At 40.3% G+C, this 23,085-nt stretch overlaps 1 protein-coding gene across 1 annotated transcript; it reads right to left on the bottom strand.

Annotated features, from left to right (window-relative positions):
• Positions 1-1,150: 1,150 nt before the first annotated feature.
• On the bottom strand, positions 1,151-23,023 carry xrn1 (5'-3' exoribonuclease 1). Its single transcript, XM_073490867.1, has 41 exons — positions 22,802-23,023; positions 21,081-21,313; positions 20,269-20,366; positions 19,434-19,543; positions 19,222-19,332; positions 19,043-19,128; positions 18,869-18,956; positions 18,506-18,674; positions 18,168-18,235; positions 17,564-17,701; positions 17,238-17,407; positions 16,731-16,820; positions 16,306-16,462; positions 15,982-16,101; positions 15,662-15,831; positions 15,182-15,299; positions 14,814-14,909; positions 14,248-14,351; positions 13,735-13,869; positions 12,964-13,126; positions 12,420-12,533; positions 11,793-11,891; positions 11,511-11,626; positions 11,119-11,265; positions 10,945-11,034; positions 10,665-10,800; positions 10,461-10,517; positions 10,030-10,162; positions 9,827-9,896; positions 9,504-9,699; positions 9,279-9,368; positions 9,081-9,164; positions 8,680-8,724; positions 8,096-8,176; positions 7,716-7,853; positions 7,432-7,567; positions 7,136-7,299; positions 6,815-6,928; positions 5,617-5,722; positions 5,192-5,376; positions 1,151-5,086 (listed from the first exon to the last, which is right to left on the bottom strand). Exons 1-41 carry the CDS (start codon positions 22,874-22,876, stop codon positions 4,739-4,741), a joined length of 5,148 nt encoding a protein of 1,715 aa, XP_073346968.1. The 5' UTR covers positions 22,877-23,023; the 3' UTR covers positions 1,151-4,738.
• Positions 23,024-23,085: the final 62 nt, after the last annotated feature.

The following is a 23,085-nucleotide window of genomic DNA, read 5'->3' as shown; positions in this document are numbered from 1 at the left end:
GACCTGATATGACTACAAGCTGAGAGGAGGTGAAAACAGGTCAGTTTTAGCCATATTTCTACCTTCAACCATCCAAAGTCAAAGTTTAAAGCACTCCAGAATGATTCAAACACTCCTATTTGTCTTAGCCATTATAAATGTGTCACTTTTATCTCGCCAAGTGCCTGTCTATTTAAAATCCGGCATAGTTGAACCACTTCTTAGGTCTACACTTGATCCATCTTTTTTTCTTTTTTTTTAAATAACTTCTGCCAAATATCCAAACTCTCGAAAACTGTTCATGGGCAGCTCATGGACCATACGAGTTGCAAGTTTAGCAACTGGCTGTTTGATATATTTCATATTAGCTGCAGGAAGGTGCATAGCACAGATACAGCACTTCCAAGAGATCGCAATGTCATTCTTTTAGAAGCTGATAATGTTTTATTTCTTTTAGATCTTACTTCAGCTTTTGATTCAGCTGACCATGTGGAATTTAATTGAACGTGGCACATGGGTACAGTTTTCGCATGATTTTTTCCTATCTCTCTAATAAGAAAATCTGTGTGGCCACTGGCGATTTTAGATCCTCCACTTCCCATTTTGCAATTTTTCCATTTTCCTGGGTCAAATCTATTATAAGCACATTTGTTTTCAAAGACTCTCACAAAATCCAATAGAAGAGTCCACATCATGCTCAGTTAAGCATCTTTACATTGATTATGTCTCTGACCTGAATATAAGCAGAGGACTGGTAGTACATTCCGAGGTCAAGGCTAAAAACCAGGGGTGACCGGGCCTTTGACGTGAGGGCCCCACGACTTTGAAACGAGCTGCTGGAGGAGATCAGGTAGGCTAGCTGATTCTTTTTTTTCATTCTTTTTTTAAATTTAATTCTTACCTTGCTTGTTAAACTTCATATGAACTGTACTATTGTACTGTTTTATGTCTTTTAAAGCACTTTGTAACTTGTTTTTGAAAGTTGCTATCTAAATAAAGTTATTATTTTTTACATACACCTAGTTTACCCTTGCTGGAATCCACCTATGGTTGTGTCAAATGAAAGGAAAAATACTTAGTTATATAAAAATTTGCTGAAAACAAACAAAACCTGTCAAAAAATAATGGCAGTGAGTGCAGTTTCTGATGCCCAAAAGAAACAACCTCATGGTAACAAAAGATTCACTTTAATTAAATGGATATGTACAGCACATTCCTGAATCAAAACAGTAAGGTATTATGTCTTCATATTGACAATTCTCTACTTTGTTTCATTTCAAAAAAAGAAAAACAAAACAAAAAAACAGATACAACAGGTGTGCTTCAATTTTCAAAATGCTTCAAAACCTCCCCTTATTGCACCAGAGCTGTATACGTAGACTTGAGTCACAGGATCGGCGTGAGGATATCAGCCTTAAAACAACAAACACATCAACGACATACTGTATGCATGTGTCCCACAAAACGAGGACAGTAAAGACGCTTCACTAGTGGCTACAGCTGCTTCCCTCACTGTAGCTCCACCACAAACACTGAAACAATCATTATTCAGATTGCTTAGAAAAGACCCCAAGACTGTCTATAAAAAGTGTATCCATAAAATCCATAGCTTGAAAAAACCAAAAAAATTAAAATGGAGAGATTTCATATATACGTGTATGGTTGTGTGAATAAGTCCAGATGTGTACAGAGGTGTAGAATAAAGCCAAGAATTTAAAATAGCCAAACCACTTCAGAAAACCATCAAATAACATCTGGAAGAACGTTTTCAAAAGCATCTTAGAGACACTTCTTTTAGATAGTGTAAATAGAAATGTTTCAAATAGATCAGTTCTTCTCATACAACACTGTTAATGCTGCGAGGCTGCAATTACACAGATACAAAAATAACCCATTTAACCAATATCGGACTGTATGTCATCTCTGTACATCAATTATTTTCTTTGCACCAAATCAAGATAATTGATGATGATAATCAATGAAGTTGTAAAGAAAGCTCATCAATTATCAGCTCTGTGTGGTTCTGGAATCCTGCACCACAAACCTCTGAGGGGTAACTCACTATAATAACACGAGTGACTCATTAAAATTAAAATTTTGGACCAATAGAAACTGTACCGTCGGCAACATCGGTCATTTGGTAGAAATCCTCAGACAATCAATAAAATCCTAATTGTTGGTTTGTGTTTCAATTTAAGGCGTCAAAAGTCCATTTTATTATAAACTGTGAGCTTCCAAATCACAAGAAACAAATCTGTCATCTTTAGCAGTTAAAAAAATACAAGCACGAAAATAGAAATAAAAAAGTTTTTTTTGTTTTTTGCACCTGTGTAAAATCAGCCCCAATCTCCCGGTGCTGGTCAATTAAAAAAACAAAACAGAAAAATTGACTTTATATCTAGTTGCTTTTGGTATCTGGCAGTGTAACGGTCCCTGTAGGTCCAACACAAGTCAACAATCAAATTAAACCTCAGCCATGTCCTGTTATAAAAAATTTAACACATCAATATGAACACTATTTGACTCTGGGTTGTGTGCTGGTGTACAACAGCTCCCACGGGCAATATCATCATCACATGTAGTGTGTATGTGTGTGTGTTGGGGATACTATTGCAATTATTTCTCATGTCATAACTCTACAAGCAGTGTGCATTCATTGTCACGTTGACGATGTCATTGAGAAAGCATAAAAACAATAGAAAACTGCAGCAAGGCGTCCAAAGTGTGACAGAAATAAAAGGCTGTCAATGATCACGACACAGAGTGAAACATTACAACAGATAATCAATGTTGGCCTGATTGACACCACTGATCCAAACCTGACAACGCTCATGAATGCAGATACAGATAGCCATGATAGAAGGCCCATTTTCATTCATAATTAATTTACTAATAAACAAAACAAGGCCTAGATTGAAAGCAGGAAGTAGTTGTCAGTACAGTGCAAATCTGAGGCTAGAGTATGAGGAGGGCTTCTACCATGGCTGCATGTCCCTGAGAACCAACAGCCAAATGTGAATGAAGAGGTTTTGTTAAATGTCTGAACTGGACTATCTGGCACTGTGTGAGCAGGAGTGCGCGAAATCCCAACATGTCCGCCCTCAAGTGTGTGTTCTCAGTCTACGCTGCCACGAAGCCTCCCGCACCTGAAGTCAAAACTGTCACAACTCTCTGCGAGAAATATATACAGCAATACTGTAGATGGACGGTGCCAAGACTGACACGAGGGAGCCTAAGAAAATAATATAAATGCAAGCATGGACCACACTGATCTGTTATTCTGTCGCAAATTATTACCCTAACAGAAAACTTCCTTCCTCTGAGCCACTTGGCACACGTTGAAACTCTGGTTTCAATGTGCTTTCTCACTTGATTTTCCCCAAAATGTACAGTTAATGAAGACGATGCACTTTTAAGGCAGTGTTTCACTTCACTCTCTTCTTAACCAGACGAGGCTCCATTTCTTGGTTGTAAATAACAATAAGAAAAAGCCAGAAGCTTGTTTCCAAATATATGTCCCTGGGGAAACTAAGTTGACTGCTCGTGCGGTTAAAGGAAAAAACTTTATACAGAGACGTTTATAGCTTTGGCCAGCAGTTCTATCAATTCAATAATTAAATTCACTTAATTCAACCAATTATCTGATGAGATCTTGGAACACTGCAACATAACAATATTTAAAAAAAGGTTCAAATGAGGCAGCAAACACAAGCAGTCAGATAATCAGGCGGGTTGAAAACAATCTACCACATCGGCTTACAATGTATTTGAAGGTAAACTGAAGGTGAGCCCTTTAACGTCACCCATAATCCCTTCCTGCATGATTGTAGATGGATGTTTACAGCAGAGTGTTCAGGTAATAATGTTCCAGATACATCTGACGTGGTTTTGTTTACAACCCATATCTAATTGTTTGTACTTTTTGCCCTGCTGGACCAATTTTCCCCATGATCCCATTTTTTCCCCGCCCTTCCTGATACCAATTATTTTGCCTGTACTTTTTATGTATCAGCCGATACCAGTGCATTACAAATTTATATGTGAATAATAATTATTTTTAACAGCTGTATGCTACTATCTGTATGGGTGTTATGTTATGGATGTGCCAGAAGTTACACAAGGTGCTTGCCGTTTTATTGAATACCTGTGTAAGTTGCATATAGGTGTACAGGATGCTGCTGGGAGGTAGCAAGGTCCTGTTTTTAATAAATATATTATGTGGTATCAGATCAGAGCATAGACTCGAACTTGCGGATACCCAATCCAGAATTTTAGGCTGTATCGAAGGCATTTCTGGCACTGGTATCGGTATCAGAACAAACCTACTCTCCAATGTTAAAGATAGCCGATATAATTAATGGTCAAAGCTACAAAAAGCGACATTTAACCTCTTCTAACCAGTACACTGGCTACCTTTCGAAGCTGGGAAGGCTGGACCAAAACAGCCATTTTGATACATTAACAGATGTCTGATCTCAAGTGAAGAGCTGAAGGGACAGTGGATGCATGATATTTTCGAGTTGTGTCTTGAGGCAAACAGGAGAGTGAAAGTAGGAATAATTTAGATTGCTAAAGGGCACCATGTAAGAAGTGAAACGTACGTTTGCTCTGCCTCGTCCCAACTGAAGCTGCTTCTACGCTCAAATGTTGAGTGAAAACAAACGTTCACATTGACGAGGTTTCAATCAGAGATGCTGAGCAGCATAAAAACACCAAACACACCTCTCTCTCCTCGCACACACATACACACTCACACACATCACTCAGAGACTTTAGCTGCCTCGAAGTTGACCGCCAGCTTTCTGTGTTTCCTCTTGGAGGCGGAGCCAGGGGTGTGGCCTGTTGCTGGCCTGTTTTGTCGCGGGGGTGTGTGTGGGGCTGCTGTTGTCATGGAAACGGCGTCTGCTAGGCCGGGGCTGGAGGAGGACGGGTTGCTGTTGGTGGCGTGTTGGTGCGGCTGGTCGACTTTACCGCTCTGAGCCTGTGATTGGCCAGAGGGCTGGTTCTGGGCTCTCTGTGATTGGTTTCTGGCCACAGTTTGGCTGGCATTGTAAAACTCTCGAGTTTCCTGGTTCTTCTTGTTAGCTGAGGCTCGCTTTTTAGTCACCTGTCAGAGTCAGAGGACAAGATGGGTTACCATGACTGTGGCATTTCAGTATCACCAAAGAAAACAGACCAAAATATTAAACAAATATCAATCTCAACTGTCTACCTGTAATGGAATAAACTGGTTGTGTGAGCCGATGGGTAGTGCTGCTGCAGGTTGCTGGCGGGCAGCACCAGGGAAGGTTCCCGCTGCTCCATAGAACGGTTGGCTTTGGTGGTGGTGGTGAGGAGGCATCGTCATTCCCCACAGAGGGGCCGGGGGGTAACCCTGGGGGGGCAACAGCAAACCACCTGGAGAAGAAGAAAAAGCAAATAAAAAAATCTGATTAATTTATTCATATGGCTTTTTATCTAAAAAAAGTCGAACATGACCTGTGAGGTGTAACAGTTAAGGACAGAAAACAGAGTGATACAGTAAGAAGTTTTTGTAAACAACTAATTTCCAAAGTCCTGCAAACATGTACATTTGTAAAAGCTATCTCAACCTCAGTAACAGACTATGAAACTAAACTGTAAGTTTGGATGACTGACCTTGTTGGTTGAAGACAGGGGTCATGGCTCCCATGGGTGGGGGTCGTATCTGACCTACTCCTGGGAATAGTGGAGGAGGGAGGGGGAAGCCTGATCCCACTGAGTTCTATGGATAAGCAAAAGGACACAGACAGAGAAGCTTTAGTTTTACACGTGAACAATAACACCGGCTGTGATTTATACACAGTTACAGTACCTTCTGGAAACCATGTTCTCTCGAACAGTTACATTTTCAATGTAAACTGGGATTCAGTGTACCGTACATTCACAAGTCCCATCATTTCTAGACTAAATTAGATTCTGTCTTGTTTTTTTTTTTTTTTTTTTTTTTACGGGTATATCTTATATACTATTGATATTGCAACAATATTGTAGGGATGACTTTTCCACATTAAATGTGGATATAATGACTAGGTGGGTAAAGACACATATCAGAACAAGTAGAACAGTTGGGTAAGTTCAGAAAATGACATCATTTTACTGTAATGCAGCCTTTAAAACCAGGAAAAGACAACACTTATGTCATATCATGATATGATAAATTGACGATATCCAAAATCTAAGACAATATACAGTCTCATATCACCATATATTGATATAATTTCAAGTTAATCATGAAAATATGAAAAGTTCGGTGTTGCTTTGACTGAATCAAGGCAAATTTTAACCAGAGTTGTAAAATCCTGTGCTCAGTAAAAGCCGCTGTACTGCACTTTGGCATCTGATAACCTTTAAAGTAATTAATCTCTTCCACAAACTAGACTTCCTGCACTTGTGATCGATTTATAACAGCCCCATACAAAATGATAGGTCATAGCTCTAATTTATGAGCCAGTATACAGTGAGTTAGACTTCCACAAGTAACTTGTTTGTTCCAGTGTGACACAGTGAGCTAGACAACATCACTTTCTGATATAAAACATACATAAATTAAATGTTTTGGTTTTTTTTGTATTATTTTGACTTCATAAGACTCTCTTCTTCCTGCAGCTCTTCTAAAAAAAACAAATAAGTTTGGTCATTTTTTGGACACCAAATGGTTAATGGTTAAAAATTCTCTCACAGATCGCATTTGAGACTTATTTTCATTAAAATAAGATTGGCTTCTAAACCCACTAAATACCGCAAGCAGTGTGTAAATGTGTAAGTGTGTATGTGTGTGTGTGTGTGTGTGTGTGTGCGTGTGTGTGTGTTGTACCAGTCTTTGGAGGGCAAAGAAGGCAGCTTTCTCCTTGGCATCATTTTCTGATTGGCACTGTGGACCATGAACCATCAACCCATTGGACAGCTTCACCTGGCACACGACTGGACCCTGTGGAGAAGGAAGACAATGTTACTGCCACCACACATAACACAGAGACACATCATGTGCAGAACTATTTCTGCAGAATAGTATAGTTATTTATAGGACTCTGTAGAAAGAATGTAATACGCAGGAGAACATGGGATTTAAAAAATGTGAAATACATTTGAGAAGTGTGTTGCAAAAGACAAACTAGCACTACACTGTGCTTGTTACCTGTCTGTTGCCTATGAAGCTGAAATCAGGTGGTGCCATCCCCAACCCCACACAGACACGCGCCAGCTCCGACACCTTACTGCCAAGCATAGCATTGGAGAGGTTGGCTGAGGCGGCTGATGCAGGAGAGGGTGCATCACTGTGTGGGGAGGTCATATTTGCTGCTGTAGGAGGAGAAAATGGGTTGAAAGGGAGAAATAAAAACATGGCTGAAGGTGTGTACAGACAGGCGACTTCCTTGGTTGTTGATTCTGCTCGTAGAAAACTTGCAGGTGACGCAGTAATCAGTTACGTACCTAGTTTCTTGGATGATCGTCTCCTGTTCTGCTGCTGGCCACCATAGGCGGCGCTGTTAGCCGTCTCCTGGGAAGAGTGACTTCCTGCTCCAGCGCCGTCAATCTTGAGCATCTCCTTCAGCATCAGGGTTCCCTTCTACAACAACAGACAACACACATGAACTTCACGAAACAATTGCAATTTTAATTAGAATATGGTTCAACAATGACAGGTAGTTCTGTTACAACTCCTCTCAAATCCCCGTTTCATGTCATTTTAACCAATCTTTGCTTCCGACACTCACCATGGCGAAGGACTGAGGAGACAACGGGCCCTCTGACTGGCTGTTGGGTACCTGTGGCGGAGCAGCAGGGGGTGGGGTCTGCTGGCTACCCGTGGAGATCTTGAGACTGGCAATGAGGTCCTCAAACTCAGTCGTAGCCTGAGTGAGAGACATGTGTGAGGAGACAGGTGAGGGGAAGTGGGGAGACATAAATCTTTACATTCACTGTGGACAAATTTAACAACAACCAATCAAGATTCTGACCGCTGTGGTTTAAAACAAGGGACTGCCTGACAACCGTAGACCTTTATGCTGTACCTTACAGCTCAAAGATGCAAATGAAATAGTTAAAATGGGAGGAAAGTAGGCTCCGAAAAAGGAGATTACAAGCGTGTGTGTACCTTATTGGCTGTGTTCTGTGTGGGGATGAGGGAGTTGGCGTCTTCACTTTTCTTCAACAGTCTGATGCCACCAGCTGGGGCCTGCAAAGAACACACAGAGAAAAAACAACAACATGAGTCTGACTATACGTTCACACACATCTTTAAATAGAACATATAGCACACATATATACATAAAAGCAATTGCCGTGCTCTAAATCCCACCAACACAATTAACAACAACTGACCATCTTTGAATCTCTCTTTCATCAAGCCTTAATCCACTTCACTTCTCTAATTCACTGCCAGGTTCATGAGTACAAACTGACACAACTTCTAGTCGAGATCCCAAGATTTCCAAAGATTCTGTTTGTCGGGCTGCCTCAATGTCATCTAGCTCCAATAAAACAACATCTAGCCTTCTTCATTTACCGCCACACAACTGACACACAAGTATTCTTACACACGTGCAACTGAAGTTAATAAACTGCTTTTAATTTTAGTCATGTGTCAAAATATCATCTGTTGTTTAGGTAATGACCCGACATCCCCCTTTTATGCAGTATGGATGTATGCAGATGTGCTCTGTGCATGTGTGTACTCACAGCTTTGTTGGAGTGCTGGTTCCCATCCTGTTGGGACTGTCCTTCCTAGAGTAGGAATTACACAGGTTTTTTAACACTTCAACACAGAAAAATCTTTAGAAGTGGAAGATTTCCCACATTCCACAGACATGTGTCAGTTACCTTGCAAACTCTAGCTAACTTTGCACTGCTTCACGTCAAAACTACGGGCTATTTTCAATAGCACACAAAGTTGGGCTGCCATGAGGACATACGGGTTGGCTGCCTATGAGTTACATACATTTTAAAATTCCAGAGACATTTCAAAATGAACCAGAAATACATTTTATGAGTTGGATTGTTAGTTATCAACACAACTGTACAACTGCTCATAAATTGCACCAACAAAGCCCCCGTACACACAGTGTTATACACAGACTTACATTATTGTGCCAGTGAGCAGGTGGCTGTTGAGGAGGGCCGGAGCTCTGCAGAGCCTGCCATACATTATTGTACTCCGCTTTACTCTGGATGAGGAAGCAGAAAGAGAGACAGACAATTGGAAAATATGTATTTGAATGGTGACATAGTATGGTATACAGGAGTGAGAAGTGCCTAAACACAGGTGAGGCTGCACTTACCTTGGCCTGTTGTTTCTGACCTAGACCCTTAGAGGGAGAGTTCCTGTTGCCCTGGGAGGCTGCCTTCACCATGCCGTGTTTGTTGTTATGCTACAGATAAGGAAAGAAAGAGGTTTGTGTGAAAGGGCAGAAGAACATGACACAGTGAGCGATCTGAGAGACAATATTTCTGACTCTTTTTTAATTCCAAACAGGAAAAAAAACAACTGTGTGGCTCCCTCTTACCTGCATGGGTATAAAGGGTGAACGTGGGGAGTGGTTCAGGCCACCCAGCTGGCGCTGAGAGTTGAAGTTTGTGGCTGCGGCAGGCTGAGGTTTGACTATGGCGGTGAGTTTGTGGGAGGTGTGATCCACTCGTCCTCCATGGGAAAGGTTAATGAGAGCGCAGGGAGGGACGCGGTAACCACGAGGTGATGTACACCTAAATGATACAACAGTCACAAGTCGGCTCAGAAATCATTCTCAAACAGAAGTGTGTAATTCTGAACAGCCGTTTACCTTTTACAGAGTTTTATTTGCACATATGTTTACAGTAGAGTGATTATTACCTGATGTTGAGACCTCCAGCAAATTCTTCATCAAAAAGCACTTCATAGAGAACCTCTGCCTCACGCTCAGCTGAGAGCAAAGACAGACACAATATGCAATGAGAATTATGTTAAATGTGTGCATTTCCTTCTTTAGATCATGCATCTGAGCGTTAACCTTACAAAAAGGCTGAGGCTGTATGAAGGACTCAGAATGTGCTCACCTCCTTTAATGCCGATGATTGTTCCTCTCAGTCCCAGTGGGACAGTGAAGCTCTCCCTGATGTTGACGACTCTGTCAAACAGGCGATACTCTGAATCCGGGTCTGGAACCACACCCTGCTGCTGCTCCAAGGGCTACAGGTATACACAGGTATTTATAAATACATGTTCAGTACTTTGTGAACCTGCGTGTAGGAACTAACAGTTATTTTCAATATTGATTAGTCTGCCAATTATATTTTCAACTTTACATACATATAATTGTCTTTATACCTTTGTATGAGGCCTGGTCTAAAAATGTTATAAAAGCAACGTAAACACAATCTTGTTTGCTTGTGCAGAAGTCAGCCAAAGAAGTAGAAAAGAGTGCAACAGAAGGAGATGAATTTGCCTTCACCTAAAGTAAAGCCAAACACAGGCAAATTATACTCACCCTGAAGAGGAGGTGAGGCTTGACTGTCACACGGACTTTCTTGGTGCTCTTCTTCACCTGAGAGAAGGAAGTGAGTGAGACAGAAATAGAGGATATAGAGAGAGGTGTGTCAATGGAAGGGGAGTGAGTACACACAGGGAGAACTTCTGATATTGGTAATTGTAGGAGGGATGCTGTAGTTTGATATTGTGTTGTCAGAGTCACCTTGGTTTTCTCCACCGCCTCCTCAATCCTCTCCACAATGGCAGTGTCCAGCACCTGTAGTTCACATGATGTTCTGCTGACGGAGCTCACCGGGTGACTTTTCAACCACGAAGTGATTTCAGCGACCTTTTCCGCCCTGTGGGGTGTCCATCAGTATCAGGGATTGTCAATAAATACACCATAAATTGAATTTATTCAAAAAATTAAACTTATTCAGATTATTATATTAAATCACAGGGGATTAAATATAATAATCTGTTGATGTATATTTGTTTTTTACCCGTTCTGGTCCAATGCAGGCCAGATGTCATCTTCATAGAAAACATCATCGTGGCTGTTTCTGGACACTGCGTTGAATACCTCAGAAAATCTAGAAAAGCATAAAAATCATCATTTCAAATGGTAAAAGAATAGAGAGGGGACAGTTCTCATGTTCTCACACTTTTTTTTTTACCTGTCCAGGTATTCTGCTAGCAATTCCTCCACAGCAACAGAGTAGAGCCACTCCTTTTCAGTCCTCTTCGTGTAACCAGGAACCTCCTCGTTCTTCTTGTTGAACTTCAGGTTCAGACCAACGTTAGCTTTCTGCTCCCCACAAGGACTGCAAATAATGGAGAAGAAAACATTGGTGTGTAAAGTAGAAGAGTCATGGCAAAAATAGGCAAATTTTTAGGCAAAAGTGTTTTAAAATATAACTAAAATACCAGTGATGGTTGCAAAGCAGATTGGTCCACTCACATTTTATCCACTATAGATTTACACACACCATTGGAGTGCAAATTCTTAACATGTGAATGTCAGAATAGTGACAACTAAATGAATCCTTCATGGTGGATGAACACTCACTTCTTCTTGGAGCCTCTACCAATAAAGATGCTTCCTGAGAAGCGGGACACGAGGTAGCTGGTGATTCCCAGACGAGATGCCAGAACGTATCCAGGACTGTACTTCACACAGTACTTCTACAAAATACAAACACATGCAGGCAGACAGTACATATGTGAGGCACAAATGGTGTAAGCATAGCAACACCCTCAGAATCAACACAACCAAATGCCTTCACACGTGTGTGTGTGTGTGTGTGTGTGTGTGTGTGTGTGTGTGTGTGTGTGTGTGTGTGTCTCTTACATGCTGATTCTGGATTAAGGTCTCCAGCTGTGGTTCGTGCGGCACATTGAAGACCACTCGAACCCGACCATCTTTGATGACATCACTGGAGTCTTGTACCTGTTAACCAAGTAATAAAAGAGACATTTCACATTTCAATAAGCCAACAAGCCAAATGACACACAATAGTCAAAGAACACTTGCCTGATAAAAAGCATTATGACAGGAGGAAGCTTTTAAAAACATCATGTCGCAATAATTTCATTAATCACTATTCAAGCTTTCAGAGGTTAAACTTTCTTCATCATAGCTGTTATTATTGAATAACGTTCACTTCACTATTACTCTATTTTGGGATGAGTTTGAAGGAGGACACAAACTTCTCTCACTTCCTGTTGTCCAACCAAAGCAGGTCAGTGTCATTATAAAATTATTTATTAAGTGGCACGATGAAACCAACATGACACAGCCGATTTTCATTAAAATGTCTTTTTACAGCACAATGCTGCAAACAATCACAAACTAATAATATGTGACTATTTTATATTTAGATCCAGCTTCAGTGGACATCCTAGAAGCTGTTTTTGACTGTCCATTTTTTCTACAATGATGTGAACCTGTGATTTAAGCAGAAAAGTGCTTACATACCTCGCCCATGGCACCGTAGTAAGGGTTTCCCACCATGAAGACAGTGGTTGTTGGAGGGAAGAGCTCGTCTAAGCTCTTGAAGCAGGTCAGAGAGGAGTAAAAGGCCTTGATGTCCTGAGAAGATGAAGAAGAATGTGGCTGAGGTTTTGTTTTTTTTTTCTTTCACCAATATTAAGTTTCAAACACAATTCCTCATTCTGCTATGCCTCTATAAAAAACAAAGGGAATGGTCTTGGACTATGTGTGCCAAATTGTCACCTAACATTGCTAATTAACAGACACACTGTTGGCTTTTGAATGGTTTATTTTAAAGTATAGCTTGTCTGCATTCCTCAGCTCAGGTAGTTTTTTCTGCAGCCTCACGACCCTGCTGGAAACCACCACAGCTTAGAACAAAACTATGGATGAGTTCTACTGAAACTATGTGTGTATGTGAGTGAATAAACCTCATGGAACCACAGGACTATAACAATGACTACAATCTTTCCCTAACAAAGTATTTTTTTGTTGTGTGCATTCCTGTCTTGTATGTGTATGCCGGTACCTTAACCACGGTCTGGTAGGCAAATGGGAGGACCTGCTTGGCCCACTGCTTCTCTAGTTCCACCACCCCGTTGGCTTTGGGGACGTATTTCCTTCCCGTCAGCAACTGGCCGTACAAAAGCACTGTTGTCTCATTCACCACAATGCCTTTCCTCTTCAGGAAACTGTTAAAAGGAAAAGACACTTTAGGATAGGCCTCATAAACACGAGCAATAACACAAAAGAGGTCACACATCACTAAAATTTTAGGAAAGAACATGTCTTGTGTTTTTGAATTTAACCTACAGAGACTGATATATTTTCATAGTAACACTGTTTAGAAAATGTTTTCATCTGTATTATTATTGCCATTATCATAATAATATTATCATATAATGATAGCAGTGTCATATGATTAATTATATAATCGTGTTATGAAACTGTTAGAGCGGATCATATTACTCTTACATGTACTATATTTTGCTATTTATCACACCACTATGTCACTTTGCTTGAGACACTATTGTACTTAGTTCAAGTACTAGTACACTAGAAGTGGGCAAGCATTTTTCAAGGAGCATATTTAAATTCAACCATATTTCTAACCTTAAAACATAACAATTAAAATTGAGAATTTTCCATCTTGTATATTTCTTTTTTTTTCTGTTCTCATCTTAAACACTTAAAATGATTTGCTCTTTAAGTTGCTCTATTTATCTGTAATTATTCTGTCCTTGTGCTGCTGTTACACCCAAATTTCCCCTTTTCCCTCTTGTTGTTCTTGGTGCCTTACTGTTCAGTGAGTCCCTGTACATCCTTCACCCAGTCCTTCTGCTCCTTGTCAGACAGGCAGGTGACTTTGGTTGGAGGAGGAGTGGAGGGCCGGTCGTACACTTTTTGGACACCAGGAGGTTCCTCAAGACAAAACCTGCAAAACAGGGAAAAAGATATAATAGCTGCGACAAACTCTGTGCTAACAGACATGCATGCTACATTTGGCGATTGAAGGCCAGATTTCACCATCTGATACTTTGAAGTCACTTTGTCACCAGAGTGAGCATGAGGGTGTTTCTTTTTCCATTAACATAATCTTTTCATTTCAGTTCTTAATGACTGATTAAGAAATCAAAAAAATTTAAACATGACAGGAGCTGCATTTTAATTCATTCAGTGATATTTAATACATGGGCAGAATCTATCCAAAGCGAGCAAAAACCTGCAGAATGATGCAGCGAGAGTAACATTTTGTCTCAGAATCAGACACATTCAATACATCTATTGACAAACACCCAGCACTAATTCTTACTTGACTTCCCCATCTGACACCGCAATGATGCGAGCTTCCTCTAGATGTGGCCAGTTGACGAACACAGACTTCCCCAGTACTTGTGCGGAAACATCATCACATACCTAAAAACCGAAAAAGGAAACAAAAAAAGGAGACAAGAAACAGGACATTTGAATGTAAATTTGATGTACTGTATATGGCCTGTAACAAAACAAACTAAAGCTTACTCTCATTTTTTTTAAATGACTGTTATACTATGAGAAATTCAACCAGTTGCAAAATCCTGTGCTATTGATGCAGAGGTTTTCACACATTGTATATTCCATAACTAGTGAACGTTCTGCACATTGTTCAGGTGATTAACTGCATTTTTTCCTGCTCACAATTTGAGATATAAGAACTAGAAAACTAAACATTTATTGGAGATTCTGACTTTTCTTTAGCTCCATCTAGAGGAAACTTGTATCACTGCAGAGTCTGATGGCGTAAGACTTAGTATTGGAGCTTTGCAGTAATTAAATTATTGCAATCATTATTTTTACCAGTGTGTTCAGTAAATCAGTAAAAATCAAACAGAAGCTCACCGCCTCTCCTTCCTTGCTGGGGAGGATCTCCAGTATGGTGTTCTCCCCTCTGCTGCTCTGCTGGAAGACGACCACCCCGCTCTTCTTCTTATAGAACTATAAGTGACAGAGAGACCATCAAAAGTTGCAGCTTTCATTTCATTCAAGCTTCTATATTTGTCATCACTTTTTCACAATTCTATTTCCAAGTAGTCCTCCATGAATAAAAATAAGTCATTACTGAGGAAATTCAGCGGATTTGGACAGACGTTGTGTGTTTTCAAGTCAGGACTTTAGTACATAATAAGGCTAAAGGCATCAGACCCTGTGTTGGGGTTTTGATTCTTTCAATGTAATCCAGCCATTCACATACTCATACACACACCTACCTTGTGCCTAATGTGTTGCAGTGTGGGGAAGCCACAGAAGTACAGAGCTGAGCGGTCGAGGGGTCTGGACACATGGTCCAATGGTACATACCAGGCATCCATGGGGATGTGTGCCTTCCTGTAACAGACACAATACAAACAACTTGCAGTGAACACCGACCATGACCAATTAATCAAAACACCTCCCCACTTGCTTTTTATAGGTCTCTTTTTTTTTTAAACCATATTTATGCTACATGAATAGATTTGACAAATGTACTTTCATCACTACTTATCAATTACATTTTCATTCCAGGTGAGGGAGAAAACATGTAGCCGTTCTATTTCATACTAATCTGTATAATTCCATTTTAATATTATTGCTTGTAATCTTATGTATCCTACTGGGTCTGGCAGAGTGGAAACGTAATATTAAAGAGAAAGACACATTATTTTCATGTATCATCAGTAACCAGGCTGTAGGGGACTGTGTGTACCTACCTGACATGGCAGTGGATGATGTCAGGGAACAGCTGGGGCAGGCTGGAGCTGTATGCGACATCAGTCTCCTGGTCATATGTGTAGACTGCACACTCTGTGTGACAATTCCTGGCCTTCTCCTGCTTAGTCAGCTTGTGATTACAAGGGTCCATGGCTGCTAGCAAGCACCTCTGTTCAATAAATACACAACACATACACACACATAGTTATACCGGTAATGAGCATGCCTTTTTTAACTTGGTTGTGGCATTGTTTTTCCACCAAGTGGCCAAGTGTCTGCGTCTGCGTGCGTGCGTGCGTGCGTGTGTGCGTGTGTGTACCTCATCTATGAAGGGAATGAGAACCACTGCCTCCCATTCCTGCTGCTTTCCATTGAGGTCGGTTTTAAAGTCAAGAGGGTAGTACTCGATAGTGGGAGAATTCTCATTGGTCATCAGGTGCTGCAACATTACAAACAAAATATTATCTTCATCTTTCTTTATTACATGTTTGGATCTTGCATAGACTATAATATTTTCATATTATTATTAGAATTTTTGCAATTTGCTACATATTGTTCCATATGTACCAAGTGAAATCCAAAGATTAAGTATGAGCATATACAGTACATACATCTTATATGTGTGAGCGAGTGTGTGCGTTACCCTGTAAGCCTCAGGCAGCAGCTCCATGCTGGCAGCAGGCAGGACTGCCAACAGCTGCTGGAAGGGCATGAAGGGTTTCCCAAGGTCAAAGGTCAACTTTAACCCAGATATATTCCTGATGTCAGACAGGAAGGGAGCGTAGTGGAAGGGGTAGTACCTGGAGAGACATACACTCATTATTTAAAGACCGATTTAAAGAACAAACTCAAGTGAGCAGGTGGAAGGAAAGAAGAAAAGGGGAAAACAGTGTTCTGAACTAAAAATGTAATGGTTTTAAATTACTTTCCATAACTCAGTGTTTTGATTATATTCTTTTGCATGAAAATAGAATACTAATTTAATACATGACCTGACTTCCCCAGGTCACTGGAATAAGAGGAACCAGAGAGTAGAGAGTCAGTGACATATGAGAAAGAAATTCTCACCAGCTCCAGGACTGAACCCCGTGGTAATAGTAGTGCAGGATCCACTGGATACCCTCCACATAACACCTGGCCTGCTTGGCTAGAAACTCACTGAAAAGGAGAGAATAAAAACACATTTTAGGGTCACTTGCAAATTACAATTTGATGTATGGGCAGCAAATATACTGTTTACAGATCATTGTCACATGTTTGAGCTTATAAGTCTATTAATTTCTAACAAACTCGTTCTTTAACCTGCTGAAATCTACGTATTTTGTCAAAAGGTTAATGACCAGTACGGTGGGTGATACTTCATTAATGCAAACTTTTATCACTTGGTGTGTGTTGTTTATGGACACCCATGCAAGGGGATGTTTGGCTGACTTTTCATTGCATGCACTGCATTTTGTTTTATGCATGTCCATAATCTGTAGACCAAGATATAATCATCTTTTATATTTGGGAACTCTGCCTCCTGTGGTAAGTCTATTTACTCTATATATTGTATCTGTATATCTATTCACTCACTCAGACACCACATCCACGCCCATCTTGGTCATATAGTAGGTGCGCTTGTACTGTCTGAACTCTGTTTCAAACATATCGTCCTCCTCCTCCTCGTCATCACCTACTGCTCCTTTTCCTTCTCCAATCACTTTTTCTGATGATGTCAGAGCTGCCAGACAAAGGGCAGAATCCTGCGCACACACACAACAAATGACAGGAGTTATTACTAACAGGGATATGTGACTGAAACTGTACATAAAAACAGTGAAAGAATGTTGGGATTAATTTCTGTTACTGCATCCCTGTGTGTATAAAATATATATACATATGTTGACAAAACAGCAGACCTCTTTCTTGTTGGCTTCTTTGCTGGCAGCTTCCTTTTCTGCTGCCAGTCCAGCAGCTTCGTTCAGATACTTGTTACCAACTTTGCTCTCAAACCACTTCAAGTCCACAAACACTTCGCTGAAATGTTCCCGGTCGAACTGCAGGAGCGAAAGAGAGGGGGAGAGAATTGAACAGTGTCACAGATTTAAACCATTTTTATGGTGGTTTCTCAATTGTATGCCCTCGTGACACCAACTTAAATTAATTTACTTTTACAACAACTTTGTGACAAACTTCACTGCAGACAGAACTACTCATGCAACAATTTCCACAAATGCACTAACACCTATTCTCAATGTTTGTGTCTTAATATATAACTTCTCCTAAAGTTGAATTTTTGAAACCCAATAAAGATGAATTATTCTATCAGGATAATCACATATAACATTAACATTTAAAAATTTGATGTCAATCTGTAGGATGACTTATTTGTATACTAAAAATCACAAGTTTTTCCTCTTAAAAGACATTAACATTTGATACTTACAGTATGTTGTATTGTTTTGACTAATTCATTCATAAACTATATCACTGATTACACTGTACTTTACAGTGCTGTCTCACCTCAGCAAGCTTCTCCAGGTATTTCTCAAAGTTTCTGAGGTTTAGATGGCCGTTCTCGTTCAGATAACCTGAGTCAGGAAACAGGATATAGTGTTATTACATTTATTAAATGCATTCTAAAAGCAGCTCATATTTCTATACTTAAATGGCTAACATGTGCAAGCAACCTCGACCAACACAAACAAGTCACTTTTGAAATATTGTATCAAGAAACTCAGCATCTTGCAAATGCTTGATATTTATGTGCAACTCTCAACTCTTTTGTTCATTTGTGTGTGTGTGTGTGTGTGTGTGTGTGTGTGTGTGTGTGTGTGTGTGTGTGTGTGTGTGTGTCTCACCCCCCAAGCTGGGCAGAACACTGATGTAGGTCTTGTACAACAGCGGCAATGCGTCATGGCTGATGTGAAGATGAGGGAGGTGAGGGATGAAATCATTTCCCACAAGGAAGCCCATTAGAATCCAGTCGTCTATTATTCGCTCCAAGTCATAATCAGAACCAATGTGTTTCTGAAAAACACACAAACACAACCAGAGTACAGGTTAAATGTAGTGTATTAAAGTGGAATACATGAGGACATAAAACCTTTTGGCCAAACTTCCCTGGCATGGAAATAACAGGTTTTGTTTCCACAATTCATCCAGGATTTTCCATGTATGTGTGTGTGTGTGTGTGTGTGTGTGTGTGTGTGTGTGTGTCTCACCCTGAGCTCAGAGAACTCATAGTCAATGTACTCCCTCATGAGTGACAAGTGAAGTAGGTGAAAAGTTGTTTCCTCTGGAGCAGTTATCCTGGAAGTACAAAAAAGAGCACGGTTCACAAAAGGAAAAGAAGAGAACAAACACGTTACACTGATTTAACCATAAAAAAAAAGTACCTTTTCTGGGATTTCTTTCCTCCAAAGCGTACTTCCTCTCTGAGCAGGGAGAAGTTTGGCTCATGGCTGGTTAAACCCAACATCATCTACACCACAGAGAGCAAGATAGTGTAATCATCCAAAGATGGTTTGAGCAACAAAAACATCTTCACCCAAGTTCACAAGCACACAAACCCTACCAGGTCAGCATCCAGGCCATACAGGCAGTGTCGGGTGTTGGGGTCGTGACTCGGCTTCCCGTTCTCAGAGCGAATAAACTCCATGATCTTATGTTCTCCCTCCCCTGGAGTCTGTTAGGAAGAGAAACACACATAAAGTACAAACAACACTGAAGTTGCCTGGACAGGAATCCCAGTGGTGTGGACATTGGTGCCAACAGCTGATAACACACCTCATGACCAGACAGGTAGACTCTGACATTCTGCCACAGCTTGTCGGTGGAGAGCTTGTTGTGGACAAAATATTCAAGCTGCTCCTGGAGTCTTGCCATGAAGTCAGTGCCTGAAAGAAGGATGTGTGATTAAAGGAGTTGATGCTGAATTTCTCAGAACAGACATGTTTATATTGGATATGTTAATGTTGTATAAAATATGTCCTTGCTAAGAACAACATCATCCTACTGACAATAATGGCATAAACAAAAAAATGCAGCTGCACCAATGTTCAACAGAAAAGCCTCAACAATCACTGCCAGGTACTCCGTTACAACTCAAGTCAGGATATGTGCAGCTACAGATCTTATATCGGGCACTATTTCTTTCTTAATTTAAGATCTATACAACCAATCACACCATTTTTTAAAAATAACAACCTGATCAGGAAAAAAATTAGCATTTTTGATAAAAGACATGCATATACTTATATATAAGTATACTTCACATATACTTCACTTCAAATAGCCTCATGAGAAAAGAATATTAAGTTGTATGTCACTACTTGATAGATGATTTTTTTTTAGATACAAGATAACCTGATGTATCTTCATCAGGATTTACTTATGTGTACATGTATGAAACTGTGGTGGTAGGTGGCAGATGATCTCTTTTCTAGATTTAAAAAAGTCAACCTAGAAGAAGAAGAAGAAGGAGGAGGAGGAGGAGGAGGAGGTTAGAATAAACTGATTTCCCTACCCTGAACTGAAGCGGTACCTGTACAAGTTCTGCTACAGCTGCTTTTATCAATTTCAATGTGTGATGTGCATTTTGCGTAAAGGTTGAGATTCCTACCAGGAGTGATACAGTTGGAGTCGAAGCGAGCCTCTGTGGGAAGCACCTCTCCTTTATCCAGAGCTTTTTTTATCTTGTCCTCTGCTTCTTTGGCAGACCTAGACACACAGACATCCACCCACACACACAAACACAGGCAGATAGCAAAAAAAAGAGCAGGTCAGACTCACAGTCTCAGGCTGTTATTCTGTCTGTCGTCTGGTTTCTTAAGTCTTTACCAAAGCAAACATTGCATTTCAGTTCCAGTCTATTTGGGGCTCATTTTGCCATATTAGGTGGTTCATGGAGGGCCAGGTTTACAACTGTGGTACCACAAACATCACTGCTAAACCACAGAATTATACCGGACATTGTATAAATATATTTTTGAGCAGAGCTGTCATCTTGATCAGATAACTAAAAGAGAATGAGGCATTTTTTTTACACTTGCGATTCAACATCATGGTGCAAACATGTTCAGAAGATTCTATTTCTTTATTTGGTCACCTCAACAAAAGCTACTTCAACACACTAAATCTAACATTTTTCAATTGTGTTTGAGATAAAGAGGTGAAAACATTATTGGGTGAGAGAGCGAGAAGTTTTCACTAATAAAGCCATTCCATAATAATTCAATAATAATAATAATAACAATAACAACATTTTGGCTGTAACAGGAACCTGTGTTCACCCTTTCATTACAAAGCCAAACCAACACACAGATCATGGACCAAGGTCATTAGACCTGAGTTGACCCATTCTGGGAACTACTCTAAAGACAAGCAGAGGATAGAATTCCTCCATTAGTCCTTTCATCCTGTATCAACTTCTACCTGAATCTCCGTCCTCTCTGCTGGTTCATCTTTGCCCTCGGTGCCACACCATCCACCGCCATGAAGAAGACCTTGCGAGGCTTGATGATCCTGAAGAGCACCTCCAGGTAATGGAAGATGTCAGCAAAAATCTTTTCCTCGGAAATGCGAAAGTGGACATCCTCGTCATTCGGGTGGGAACACTGATGGATAATCCCGTTCATGTCCAGATAGAGATTGTCAAATTCTGGAATCTGAAGAACAAAAGGGGAAAATAAAGAAACCTACAGTTAGTATGTATAATAAACTGCAATTATCATTGTCCGTGTCTTTATCCTTAAAGCGACCAATTTTTAAATAGATTGAAATCCCTTGACTGTCTGGAATACATATCTCAACAACAACAAAACCGTTTCTATTAGGGTTGAATGATTTTGAAAACGTATCTAATTTCAATTATTTTGACTAATATTGCAATCGTGATATGATTATGGGAAGGACATTTATTCATGCATATTCTAATTAACATTTTAAAAAACACATTAAAAGGATAACTGTGTTTTTTCAAGCCTGAAGAATATCTTTGAAGCGCAACAATATTTTATCTAAAATGGTATTCGACAAAGATGTTGCATTTGACAAATATTGCACTTCCTGAAATCTAAAATCTGTAGTGGCCCTTCTGTGACTTCAATAACATTTCGATTCATTGTTCAGCCCTGGTGTCAGTTTTGTTTTGCGTGAACAGACTATCCTTCATCGTCACCCAAAGACTCCTCCAGCCTGATACAGAAGAAGATCGCACAAACCTTCTCCCGTAATATTCACACCTATGTTGACTCTGCTGACATCTAGGTTTAGTAACAATGGGTGGGAGGGTGTTTTGAAAGCCATTAACGTTAGTGTGGGTTGACCTTAAGTGTCAGATAAGTGTATACAACTATTTCTATCAAATATGTAGCTGTTGGCATTAAATCGTCCTCACATATCAATGTTGTCTTACGCAACATGAGTGACTGAGCAATGTCCAGCTGATGAAACTGCTGCTCAGGCACTGAAACACTATCTTTCTTATTACAGGGAACTAGGTCGTTAAAGTCCAATCCAGAGCCGCTGAAGTAGCATAAATAACTAGCAGCAGTGAAGTAAGGTCATCTCACTAAAATGTTTGCCCTCAGTATCAACTACAGACTGACGATGTAGGTTAAATGCTGCATTTTAGAACAACTTCACAAACATTGTAAAGCACGGCGCCTGTAAGCTAGCTGGCAACAATAAACTAGCTGCAGCCTGTGTACATCTGTTGTTAAACGTAAAGTAAGTTAGCTATCTAGCTGACTGTGATGGGCTTTAATGTTGTTCAGAATGTTGTTGCCCAACAAAGACCTAAACTATCCGGTGGGAACACATTTACCAAGTTATATTTACTTTAACCAGTTCAACGCTAAAAATGTGTACAGGTGGAAGACCAAAATAGCAAGCTAGTTAGTCTTGGAATTTGGAAGATAACGTCTAAGTTATAACTTATAACATTATATATAATAATGGTTTCAGAAGTGTTTGACTACAATAGAGCAGTCCTGGCGACGGCCAAAAACATTGGTGAGCTAGGCGGACTAAAAGTTCCACGGCCCGCTTTACTTAGCTTGCTGATAGCCAACAGCTAGCTAAGCTAACGCCGCGGCTATAAGCAACAGTGGATTGTGAAGCTAACGATATCCATCCCTGGTTTGGTTTCCTACCTGATGTTCCTTGACAACTTCACTGAGACAAGGGTATCGCTCGGATATCCATCGGTAAAATTTCGGTACTCCCATCTTCACCTTGAAAGTCTCAACCTCTGGATCAAGTAAGTCAACAGTCAAAACTGAACGGAGGTGTTTAGCTATGCGGGTAACTAAATACGGTCAAGATTTAACTGGGTAACATGAGAAGTCCAGTTTTGTTTCCAGCGGCCGCTAACTAGCTAGTTGTCCGTGGTCCGTCTGTTAAAACATTCCGCCGCTAAAAGGAAAACAGTCGTTCC

Source organism: Pagrus major, chromosome 21 (assembly GCF_040436345.1).
Source record: "Pagrus major chromosome 21, Pma_NU_1.0".
Lineage (NCBI taxonomy): Eukaryota > Metazoa > Chordata > Actinopteri > Spariformes > Sparidae > Pagrus > Pagrus major.
Note: the sequence above shows the minus strand (reverse complement) of the source record. Positions and strands in the feature narration are given on the sequence as shown.